The 12,286-nt window shown below is 40.2% G+C and overlaps 2 protein-coding genes across 4 annotated transcripts in view; one reads left to right on the top strand and one right to left on the bottom strand.

Annotated features, from left to right (window-relative positions):
* Positions 1-12,286, top strand: part of ubxn6 (UBX domain protein 6) — a 409,082-nt gene that overhangs the window by 102,994 nt on the left and 293,802 nt on the right. The window lies entirely within an intron of this gene.
* pip5k1ca (phosphatidylinositol-4-phosphate 5-kinase, type I, gamma a) overlaps positions 1-12,286 on the bottom strand; it is a 50,226-nt gene that overhangs the window by 8,439 nt on the left and 29,501 nt on the right. Inside the window, exons 9-17 of one of the 3 annotated variants that reach the window (XM_062424979.1) lie at positions 11,048-11,131; positions 10,764-10,812; positions 8,497-8,581; positions 7,903-8,064; positions 7,476-7,614; positions 4,700-4,732; positions 4,291-4,410; positions 1,388-1,649; positions 483-1,089 (exon numbers count right to left, since the gene is read on the bottom strand). In XM_062424979.1, the coding sequence (XP_062280963.1) occupies positions 1,081-1,089; positions 1,388-1,649; positions 4,291-4,410; positions 4,700-4,732; positions 7,476-7,614; positions 7,903-8,064; positions 8,497-8,581; positions 10,764-10,812; positions 11,048-11,131 (943 nt within the window). In that variant the 3' untranslated portion in view covers positions 483-1,080. The other 2 variants (XM_062424980.1, XM_062424981.1) reach the window with 2 other exon arrangements.

Raw genomic sequence — 12,286 nt, forward strand, 5'->3', positions numbered from 1 at the left:
TTATCCTTCAGTCAGTTTTTTGTGGTATTGGTGCAATTAGCTCTTTCCAACAATTATTATAGACTTTAATGTACAAACAGTACATATATTATCCATGGATTTTTGAAAAATACAGTCACTGCTTCACAATACACAATAATATAGTTACTTACAGTAATGAAAGGTGATATCACACATAACTTTTTTTTTTTTACCAGCAACTGATACATTTATCAGTGGAAAAAGCAGGTTGAGCAGCCATGCAAATCATGTCTGATCTGTGTAAAATGTCAAAGCGGAGAAGTGACTATGATGGCAAAAACAGACTGGAGGATGATCAGATGGTGGGTTAGCTGACTGAGGGAAGCAGTGAAGAAGCTGACAGTTTAAATGTACCTGTCCATATTTCTTTATACAAAGCTTTTGTTGTGTTCATAATACAGTTTGGATATTTAGCAACGTCTCAACTAGAAGCTCCCTAGAAGCCACTTGTGACTACGCTGTCTAAGGAATGTGCTGTGTAGTTACACTTCACACTCCTTTTGAAGCATGAACTGGGCATCAGCCAGAACAGTTCAGATGAGAGGGCTGTTAAATAACTGAGGGAGCTCGTTGACTAAGCTGTGGACCATTAAGACTTCTCATGCTGCATTAGAGGGTGTTTGATTGCTTATAGGAGACACCCAGCAGGAGTGAAGCCAGGTGGGAACATTTCTATCTGTAACTGTGATCACTGGCTCTGCTCTCCAACCTGTACCTGACACTCATACATTCATGTATAGCTGTGCTTTCAGGTGATGGTGGCTGGTTGCTTTCAGTAGGACAATCCTGTAGATTGAGCGCATGCAAATTGCCAAAGCTTCAGTTATAATTCATATATACAAACTTAACCCTTGAGTGCGTCTGCAGCGTTGAACCCTGACAACTTGACAGCAAAGTGATGGTGCACATGCTATTATCACTCTGCAAACACTCAAAACCGGAGTGCACACAGCAACACATTGTGTTTAACTGAATGCACCACACACTGCAAGCAAGAACTGCACACGCTCTTATTTTCATACCAGCCTGAGTCTCCACTTGCTTTCTGTCGTCCTGCTGTCAACGTCTCTGTTGGAGAGCATCATATAGCTCAGTCCATTGACTTAACAACCACACATACACTGAGCCTGATTGTATATAATGGATGATGTAATGGCTAAATAAAAGTGTTAAACTTAAAACAGATGAGAGGTGATGGGAGCTCGTCCTAGTCTGGATGTGTTTACTTTGGTCTTAACAAAGATAATATCTAAAAGTATATATGTGTGTGTGTGTGTGTGTGTGTGTGTGTGTGTGTGTGTGTGTGTGTGTGTGTGTGTGTGTGTGTGTGTGTGTGTGTGTGTGTGTCTGGAGGGGTTTTACTTACAAAGTAGATATCTGTGATTGGCACGTCATCTTCATCGTCCACTGAAGCCTGGCTGGTGCACCCTGAGCCGGACACTTGGCTGGCCCTGTCTGCCTCCACCACCACCTTTGGACTAGACGGAGCTTCCTCGACTCCCCCGGGAGAAGACGGAGCAGCAGGAGCAGGTGAGGAGGAGGAGGATGCGGCTTCAGGGGGCGACAAAGAGCTGGAAGGTTCTGCAGCAGCATTAGGAGCCTCGGCACTGACTACTTCCTGAACCTCACTGTGGAAAGTCAAAGGAGAGAATATGACACTTTTAGTGTATCCTATTATCGGCCCAATTATAGATTTTTTTTCTTCTATCGTGCCTGACTCCCCTCTCATACATTAAGAGCCATTAACTGGGTCACTTGCCATTAAGCCACTTTCCTGCAATAGGACAGAGAAACAGGTCCAAGCTATTAGAGAAAACTGGCTCTGACTAAAATTCAACATCTGTGTCTGTGTGTGGGTGTTTGTGGTTTAGCTGCTTAAGCTCAAAGATTTGCCAGCTGGCTGTGTGCTGCCACAATCCTTTATTGTTCCTGGCCAGATCATCAACTATTAGGAAGGATTTAGGCGCATCCACATTGCTTTCTCAGCTTCTGTGTTTGAGCTTAGCTCCTCCAGAGGAAAAGCCCTGCAGTTGGCTGCTGAGGCAAAACAGCCGAGTTGGCATTTCAAAGAGAGAACCCATTGGCTGAATAAATGAGTGGGATAGGATGGTGGTTGCCATGCAGAAAGACTGTCTTTTATCCTATCTCTCATTTCCTTTAGATGTATCTTATATCTTGTAAAAACACTAATGCATGTATCTTCATCCATCTTTCATTTGCTCCTGCTGCTTTCTCCATATTTCAGTTTGCCTGCATTTCTCATTTACATTGTTTCTTCCGATTGGCTGTTTTTCTCTTTCTCTCGCTCCCAGTCTTTTCCCACGCATCACTTTTTCTACTTGTCTTCTCATTATGTCCTGCTCTTCCAATCATTGCCCCCATTTCCTTCTCTCCGCTGCATCTCCTCGTTCTCTCCCTCTATCCCCTCCCACCTCCCCCATCCAACCAGTTCCCAGCAGCAGGTAAGTTAGACGCTGCTCAGAGTTGGGTCATTCAGATGGTTAATTCATTCTCCTATCACTCTCAGCTGCTCTCGCTGCCCTCTCCCTCCTCCCGCTCCTTTCAGACCCCCGGGCCATATGTCTAGTCACTGCCTTCTTAGAATCAGACCGAATTATTCAGTTGGTTTCCCCTGGCAACCACACCCTGATCCTCACTAACCTGACCCCAGAGTACTGTAAGCTTTGTTTGATTTTATTTTATTTTTTTAAATTTAGCGAAGTTAGTTGTTCTGTGTTTTTGTATGAGATGATGTGTTTTTGACTTGACCTTTTGATGCAGTTTCACTTTCAAATAGAGTTGAAAAAAACTCTATTTGGTCAACTTTAATTAAAAATTAGGTTCAAATATGCAAAAAGTAAGGTCATCCCAGCTTTATGGGGGTAGCCTCCAGCCTGCAGGCTTCCTGCCCCACTGCCCTACTTCTTACTGGCTGGTTCCCCCATGTCAGAGCTCTTTTATCCCCTTGTCTGCCTTGCAGTGTCACCCCATAAAAAACACACACTGCTCACACACTAAATTCACATGCATGTGTGCACTTTCTCATAACCTAATTACTGTAGATGCCTGCTCAACAGAGAGCCTGCAGCATTTATCTGTCCAGAACAGGGGACCCCAGAGTCCATTACACAACTGGGTCAAGCTGAACTCAGTGTTTATGTGTGTGTGTGAGGGAGAGAAAGGTGATGTGTGCTAATCTAACAGCTGGCTGAGCCCAGGTGAGACACTGGCAGCAGTTATTTATAGTGCGGCATCAAACTGAGTCATATTGATGATTGGGGTCATGGAGGACTCACTGCAGCTCTGCAGCTTATTCATTCTCTATTGGGGTCACATGAACTGTATACTGAGTGCTTATGACGAGCAAAGAGCACACTCTTTTTGTCATTGTTAACAGAGAAAAAAGAACAAAGGGCTGTGTGCCCCATTTACACACATGTAAGGTCTATCTGGTGTATGTGGACACACATTCAACATCATGGAAAGTTGTTTCAAGATGTGTTCTCTCGAGATGGTCTGTGGCTGTCTCCTTTGCAGTCCATCTCAAGCTCTCAACAGTTTCGGTGCAATGTTTAGATGCATGTAAAAAACACATAAAGTGCACATGTCTACACTGGATAGGGACAAAAATGAGTAATTTCATCTGAGCCATCATGCCATATAATTTATTACATGACTATTTTTGGAAAATCCACCTGCACGGGTGTTAATTTCGGACTCTGCTATGAAGCTTTAAAAATCTAATTTTAAAGTGAAAATCCAACATAAAACATAAAGTACACTGTGTTATGCAAACATTTGACAATTGAATGAGCTGGAAACCAGAGCATTAGACTCAAGTGATAATGTTATTAGTAGGCCGACTAACTGTTTATGTTTGTGATATTTCATTTAACCATTTTTAAATGAAAGTTTTCAATCATAAAGTATCCCTGTATCCCCATAAAATCATGATGAGTTTTATCATTGTGTCCTGGGACTTCACTTGGAGATGTTTAGTACTATGGAAAAAAAAGATGGGTTTTATTGTTTTATTTTGGTGAATGTTGCCTTAATAATAAGTAAAATGTTTGTTTTGATCAAAGTGACATTACCTTGATACTTATTTCCTTATTGCAAGACAAACTGACACTGTTAAAAAGTGACAGTGTATAGGACCTACAGTACATTTATCTCTCTTATATCATATTTGTTTAGTTCATAAGACCGCCTGACATGTTGATATAGTAATGAACTTGGTTCCACATGGACTTTGTGTTGTTGGTGTACCTGGTTCCAGATGAAGGCTGTGGAACAGAGATGGTGGGCTCACTGTCGTGTCTCTTCAGCTCCACCTCCACTGTGATGGTCTGCTGATCCTCCTCACGCACACGTAGCTCCTCCTGGGTCCTGAACACAAACAAACGTAAAGCGTAAAATAACTTGTTCACAGGAAATGAAACACGTGTGAAAAACACCCGCAACCAACAGGAAGCCTTAGCAACAGGAAGAATGAGACCACTCATAAAAACACTCACCAACAGTCTGACCTCACATTTTTCCTCTACACACCCACCACACCCAGAAATGTCTAATGCTGTGAAAACAAGATGCTAGCCAGCCTCAAACATTTGTAAAAACAGCTGAGTTAACTCTCCTTAAAAAAGATTTATGAAGTGAAAGAAGCATTCATGCTCACCTCCCATCATGGCTGAGGGACTGGGTGTGCCTCCTGGGGACAGAGGAAACAGTGTCAGTGTCTGTTTACTGACAAAAATAATATGCATTTTCTCTGGGTAAGTTGTGACAAAGGTTTTTACAAAGATTATTCTAACAAAAGCTTGATTTATTATACTGGAGACAACACCTGTTAACACAAACAGATCTTGATTTCAGATCAAAATGACATAAACACTGACAAAGTAAAAAGTTTTTTATTTCAGCCCAATGAAATTCTTTGTCAGTATGTCACAAGTTATACTAAACAATAAATTAATATGAATAACGTCAAAAAGAGTGAATCTATGAATCACTAATGGCCTCACTGGGATGCAATGACATGTATATGTGTGTATGTGTGTGTGTGTGTCCCAGCAAACAAATTTCGGTTCTCAAAACGTTATGAGAACGTTTTTTTTTAGTTGTAGGAAAGTTTTTTTAACGTTGCAACACAACGTAGTATACTGGTATAAACGGCAAGTTTTTCTGACGTAACCAGAAGGTTATTTTGATGTTCCCAGAACGTTTTGAGAAGGTTATTAGAACGTTTTAAGAAGGTTACCAGAATGTTTTCTCTCAAACGTTCGTTCTAAGTTAAAGTTCCTGACGTTACCAGAAGGTTATTATGATGTTCCCAGAACGTTTTGAGAAGGTTAATAGAACGTTTTAAGAAGGTTACCAGAATGTTTTCTCTCAAACGTTCGTTCTAAGTTAAAACTGCAAGTTTTCCTGACGTTACCAGAAGGTTATTATGATGTTCCCAGAACGTTTTGAGAAGGTTATTAGAACGTCAGGATTTTTATCCTCAAATGGTAAATGGACTGTACTTATATAGCGCCTTTCTAGTCTTTTCGACCACTCAAAGCGCTTTACACTACAACTCATTCACCGCATTCACACAGATTCATACACTGATGGCAGGAGCTACCATGCAGGGTGCCAACCTGCACATCAGGAGGAATCTAACCATTCACTCGCATTCATACACCGTTGGCACAGCAACGGGAGCAACTAGGGGTTAAGTGTCTTGCCCATGGACACATTGACATGTAGACTGGAGGAGCCGGGAATCGAACCGCCAATCTTCCAATTGGAGGACGACCGCTCTACCTCCTGAGCCACAGCCGCCCCAAGAGTGACCACCTTGCTGTGCATTATCCATTACATGGCAACCTGTCCATTAAAGCTAAAACAAACAAAATATGACCAGAGGGCTGGCAAAAACATTGTTGTGCTGCCCCCATCCACCCTCAGGTATCACGTACAACCCAAATCACATTCATTACATAGAGTATCAGCTGATGCCATTGGGTGGAAGTTACATGTTGCCGTATACTGAATAGGTAACAATTCTCTTTTACTTTTTCAATCAAACTGCTACAATGATGATGTGTGTGTGAGGTGGAGGGGAAGAGGAATTAATAGAATAGAATAGAATAGAACTTATTGATTCTCGAAGGCAAATTCAATTGCTTTGTAGCTCAACAAAACAAATGATGTATTCTGATGGCAGTTCGTATGAAACATTTCCAGAATCTTTCAGCAACGTAGCTGGATCAGTGGATCTCTGCCTCATTCCTTTCATTCCACTAAGGCGCTATGAAGAGGATGGTCAGAGTTCCGAAAAGATGGTTTCCAACTTCCTTTGTGTGTGCATTGCTCCACCACATCCTGTCCAGCTGTCTTTCATCTTTCTGTTTTATGTTGCCTCCCCTGCAGCATAGAACAGTACAATTGGTAAAAACATCTGCAGCATATTTTTGTAGATGTCTAAGGATATGATGCCTCCTTAAGAAAAAGAGCAGCTCTGTCCTTTTCTGTAGAGTGTATCTATGTTAGGGGACCAGTACAACTTGTTGTCCAGGTGAACTCCCAGATATGTGTAGGTTAGCATTACCTCAATATCCACCCCACGAATTGGCTGAAAAAGGAGCTTGGACTTTTGGAAATCCACTATCATTTCCTTTGTCTTTGTGGTGTTCAGTTGGAGGCAATTGTAAATATGATTATATTGTGGGGAATGGTGCAATATTTGTATTATTATTATTTTTGTATGGCATATGTGCAATAACTTCTCTTGGTACAGGAACCTCTGGGGAAAGTTAGAAAATTACCCTCAAATAACGTTACAACTATCATGTTATTAGAACGTTTTAGGAATGTTATATGAAAACCGTCATTTATAGAACTTTCTTAGAACGTTGTTGGAAGGTTACCCAAAATTCTACCAAATGGGAACTTTAGGGGAACATTCTAAAAATTACTTTATAAAAACGTTATTTCATCTGGTTATTAGAACGTTTTAGGAATGTTATATAAAAACCGTCATTTATAGAACTTTCTTAGAACGTTGTTGGAAGGTTACCCAAAATTCTACCAAATGGGAACTTTAGGGGAACATTCTAAAAATTACTTTATAAAAACGTTATTTCATCTGGTTATTAGAACGTTTTAGGAATGTTATATAAAAACCGTCATTTATAGAACTTTCTTAGAACGTTGTGGGAAGGTTACCCAAAATTCTACCAAATGGGAACTTTAGGGGAACATACTAAAAATTACTTACTATAAAAACGTTATTTCATCTGGTTATTAGAACGTTTTGGGAATGTTACGTTAAACACTAACATTTATACAACGTTCTTAAAATGTTCTTTAGGGAATGTTCAATAGAAAACTTGTTGGGAACGTTTTGGGAAGGTCACTGGAACGTTATGTGTTTGCTGGGGTGTGTGTGTGTGTCTGTGTATTGGCACCTGTAGCGAGGGTGTTCAGCCGTGTCAGATGGAGATCTCTCAGGGATGGACAGAGAGGTGGTGGAAGAGAGAGTGGTGGCGATTGACGCGGTGGTGGCCTCTTCAAATGAAGGAGGAGTACACGGAAGATCTGCTCGCCCTATGTGGAAGCACAGAAAGAAAGAGTTAAAAATGTCATTCATCTCATGTCTGTGATTTAATAAACGGACACGTGTATCACATGTTTTCTGGCTCATTTTTGACCTTTTTTCTTTAGTTTTTAGCTCTTATTTCACTTCTTGTGAAGTTTGTGTAGCTTGTTTCCCATGGCAACAGCTAAAAGACTGTTATTACATACAGTGAACTCTAGAGTAAATTTTGGCAAATTCTGTTCCTATCATCTGTCTTTGGTTATCCTGGGTAAAGCACTGAAAAAGCTGTTATTCACCCTCATCCTCCAGCGTTGGGAAGCTGCGAGCTCCTCTCAGGTCGTAGATATTCTCGTCTCTCTCGGAAAGCAGCTGGCTGGCTGACCAGGCAGCACCAGGACCAGCACACTTAGGCACAGACAACGACACGCGACCCTTCTTCGATGGAGATGACTTCAGAGCTGAGGATCAATGAACATTAACACATGAAATAACAGCAGGACATGGATGTGTGATGCAGAAAAAAACCTCTTCTCTAGAGGATCATGAAGGAAATCAATAAAGTTTTTTAAAGGATTCAGTCAACTGATCTGAATAAATAAAACCTCTTTCTCTAAACTCTAATATTTTTCCTTCCATTTAAGAATCCCTTCACTGGGAATTCTTTCCTCGTGTGAAAACTCTTGGAAAGTGATGAAAAAGACAGCTGCATGAGGATCAAATGAATGTTTCTCTCCCAGCACCTAATAAGGCAGTTAGCTACTGTATCTCATTTTCCTGTCAAGGCTCAGCAGTAAAACAGACAAAAGCCTGGCATCTGACATTTGCTTCTGCAACCCACACAGCTCCGTTTGACTATGTAAGGCAGTGTCTCAATGTAAAAGTGAACTCACAGGAACTCTTCTTGAAAACCATGCTGCTCATGAACTTGAAGAACCGATCGGCGTAGAAGCCGGGCCGGTGGACAGACACGGTGTCCTGAGGGAGAGACGGGGAGATTAATAAGACAAACGGTGCATGAATAAAATTATCAAACCAGTGATTACAGTAGATTAAACTGTCTATTAGTGTCCCACTTCAGTAATTCCTCTCTCTGGGTCAACCCACTAGCCAGAACAACATGACGGACAGAAACACAGTCAGACAAGGCTACAGACATGTCTCTTCATTATTTATGTTCCAGCAGACTGAGATCACACTGCCAGCAGACTGACAGATGACACTTGGTGTTTGGTTCAGACTGTGAAAAGGAACGAGGATTGGAAGAGACTGAGCAGCTCTTCTATGTGATTATTATTAGCTTTCTGCATTTGCATCACTGGACTTCAGTATGAGTAATATCTCTGGATGCATTCAACTTACTGAGCCAACTGTATTTAGTGCAGAGACAATGTGGAATACCCATCAGCAGCAGCAGCATCAGCAGCAGCAGCAGTGATGCACAAGAGACAGTTATGGGGTTGCTCTCTCAAACATACAATAACCTGCGTATGAAAGTGTTTGAGAGTGGGAAAGCGGAGTGAGTCAAGAAAGAGGAGACTGATTCTATGTGACGAGGAGACGATGATGAACAATATAAATTCCCGAGTGGATGAAGAGACGCTTTAGAGCTGAGGGATCTGGAGGCGAAGGCACTCATAACATCCCTCTGTTGGTATGGTTGATGATCGAAAAAAAGAATCTGCAACTATATAAATGAATACTTTCAGTCATTTTTCCAGCAACAAATATTATTTTCTTCCAGCTTCTCAAGTGTGATGATTTGTTAGTTTGTCATATATGACAGTAAATTGATTATCTTTAGGTTTGGGGCCATTACTCTGACAAAACAAGCAAATTGAACAAACCACTGTGGGCAATGAGATGTTTTCAATGGAACTTTTTGACAGTTTCTTTTTTCTTTTTTTTGCATTTCATAGTAAGTTAGTTGCAGCCCTACAGTACAGCACAGTCTCTAACAGTTACGAATAATTACTAATAATAAATGAGAAAAAAAGTTGAGACAAAAGTCTTGTGTTTTTTTCTTCTCAGAGATCATGTGGCTTTAAAAGAGGGTCTCACTTCGTAAGTCAAAGCATTTCTCTTTTTGCTGCACTGAAGGGGTTAAACCTGTTGGATGCCCATTTTCCATCATTGTTTTGCTTATCCTGCCTCAGGGCATTTAGAGATGCTTTTGGAGGTTTTAGCCACATTTATTCTACAAAGACAGCGGCTCTAAAAACGGCCGCCCTATTTTGTGCTGTAAATTAAACCTAATTTGAGTCCTCAAGCAAAGTACTGCACCAGATCCAGTGAAATCAGTCCTGGCAGCACACAATAAAAAAACATTGTGTGTAGGCTGACAGGAGCTGCCAATCTTCATGTCTCTGCTCTTGTTTGTTTATTGGAGTATACTTGTCTCTCAAAATTAATGTGGTCATGATTTGTTGATATTAAAATGTCTTTGATGCCCAAATATCTTTCAAAGGGATATTTAATCATTCATAGACTGTAAATAACAGAATGCAAAATGCAAGCTTTTAATTCTGTTTTTAAAACAGTTGCAGAGGTAAGTGTGTGTCTTTTATATACACAAATTATAGAAAGCAGTGAGGATGAACTTGTTAAAAATGTTAACTAACAACTGTGACTTGTGATAAGAGCATAATTCACATATGAGTAATACGTAGCTCTTTGCCTTCATTTTCCCTCTAGTGTGTTAATTCATAAACAAACACACCCTCAGACATTAATTGTTCGCTGTGACTTCTTCGACATCTGTATGAAAGAAGGGCCGGGAGGAAATTCGGTGTTAGCCACACAGGTTGACAAAGAGTAGGATGGACAGATGAGGGAAGATAGGAGCTGACAGAGATGAAAATGAATATAGGCAGACAGGATGCTCTTCATTTCAAACCAATAAAAGTCCAGGAAAGATCCAAAAACAAATAAAGCTTGAGGTTACAGTTCATCAGATCTGGCACAAGCTAAATGTAACTGTTGCTCCTTTGTGAGATGACTGTAGGTCTAAACAAAACTGCTTCATATGAGGCTTTGAAGAGTGAATATGCTTTTGCTGATATATATACAGTACACTGTGTATAAACTCATTTGTGTGCATACAGAATGTTCCCATGTCTGATTGGCTGTGTCTTTATATAAACAGCTATTAAAAACTCACCCCGTCATGAACCAGAGCCTTCCACGTGTGCTCCAGTTTCTTGATTAGCCTGCGGAAACAAAGACAGGCACCGTTCAACACAGTGATGTTAAACATGTCTTACATACTCAGGTCATATAAGCAAACGCCTGCAGGCAGGTGGACCTAAACTGTGCTGTCTGATGTGATTAAGTTGTTTCTGCCAACAGTATGTATACACAGTTATTTGACTTCATCTGCAACCTGTGTCACACTGTGGTTAGTTCATGAGATGCAGTGACTAAGAAGTATGACACGATGATCACCTGTAGGATTGCAAGATGTCTATGATGCCGATGTAGAGAAGAAGTCTCTCTCCTTTTCCATTGACAGCTGGGATACCGCCCATCCTGAAAATGACAAGGCCAATAAGAAAAAAAATGTAAAAGTCCATTTGATATAAAAGTGACTCTTTTTTCATTAGTCAAAATTTGTATATCTAAACCAAATTTCACTGTTCATTTAGTTAATTCATTAGTTTTACATTATTGGTTATTCCAGCAGGATGTGAGACATGTCACACAGACCGTAGATGTAATAATAATTCATACAAAAAGTAAACACTATGCTCAATATTTTCAATTTATATATAAATACTACTGCAGTAGTATTATATAATATATTTATAGATAATGTATACATATATATTTTTTGTGTCATTGTTGTCTTTTTGTATTCTGTCTTCATGTGAACGTTGGCTGCAAAGCAATTCCCCTCGTGGGACAATAAAAATAATGTTTAAAAAAGTATATATTTGTTAAAAGAAGTGATCCTTAACTCTTCTCTCAGTGTATTGATTATACACTGTATGTTGTAATGATCTAACATTGTTCTGCAATTTGCTAAATCAATACTTCCTGCAGGTGACTCATTGATAACCTGTCCAGCATAGAGAATTATGATTGATTCAAGTTTTTATTATGGAATAGATGCAGGAAGTGTTTTCTCAACCCTCCTGCCACCTAATTTACTGCATTTGTTGGACATGGAGGTTCTGCATAAATCCCTGTTACATTGCTGCTCTATAGTGGTTCATCTTCCCTCACCACCTCTGTCCACTGAAAGTCCTGTTAAGCAAATATCACAGACAGGGTCATGTAAAGATCAAAGCTTGATCCAATCCTTTTGTCCCTGTGAGTGCTCATCTTGGACCAAACAATCCATACTCCCATGATCATAGTGCTTCGCTGCTTAAAGTGCTGATGGCAGACTATGTTTTTTCTGAACTTGTGACAGAAAATCTAATATAATTTGATCTGCTCCTCCCAACTGAGATGTTATTTTTAACACAAATGCTATGAGAATCCATTAGCGACGGTAGGGTGTTCCTATTTCTTTCATCTAAAGTGCATACACGGAACTTTTTTAAAATAAATGGTAAATCTTGCTTAAACTAAAGCAGCTTGCTTCATTCCTGCCCCTGTCAAAATTCTGCCACAGTCTTAATTTCATAGCTTAGCAGTTTTTGTCCTCGAGTTATACTGTCAACTTTTTAATCCACACTG

This window comes from Scomber scombrus, chromosome 8, assembly GCF_963691925.1.
Source record: "Scomber scombrus chromosome 8, fScoSco1.1, whole genome shotgun sequence".
NCBI lineage: Eukaryota > Metazoa > Chordata > Actinopteri > Scombriformes > Scombridae > Scomber > Scomber scombrus.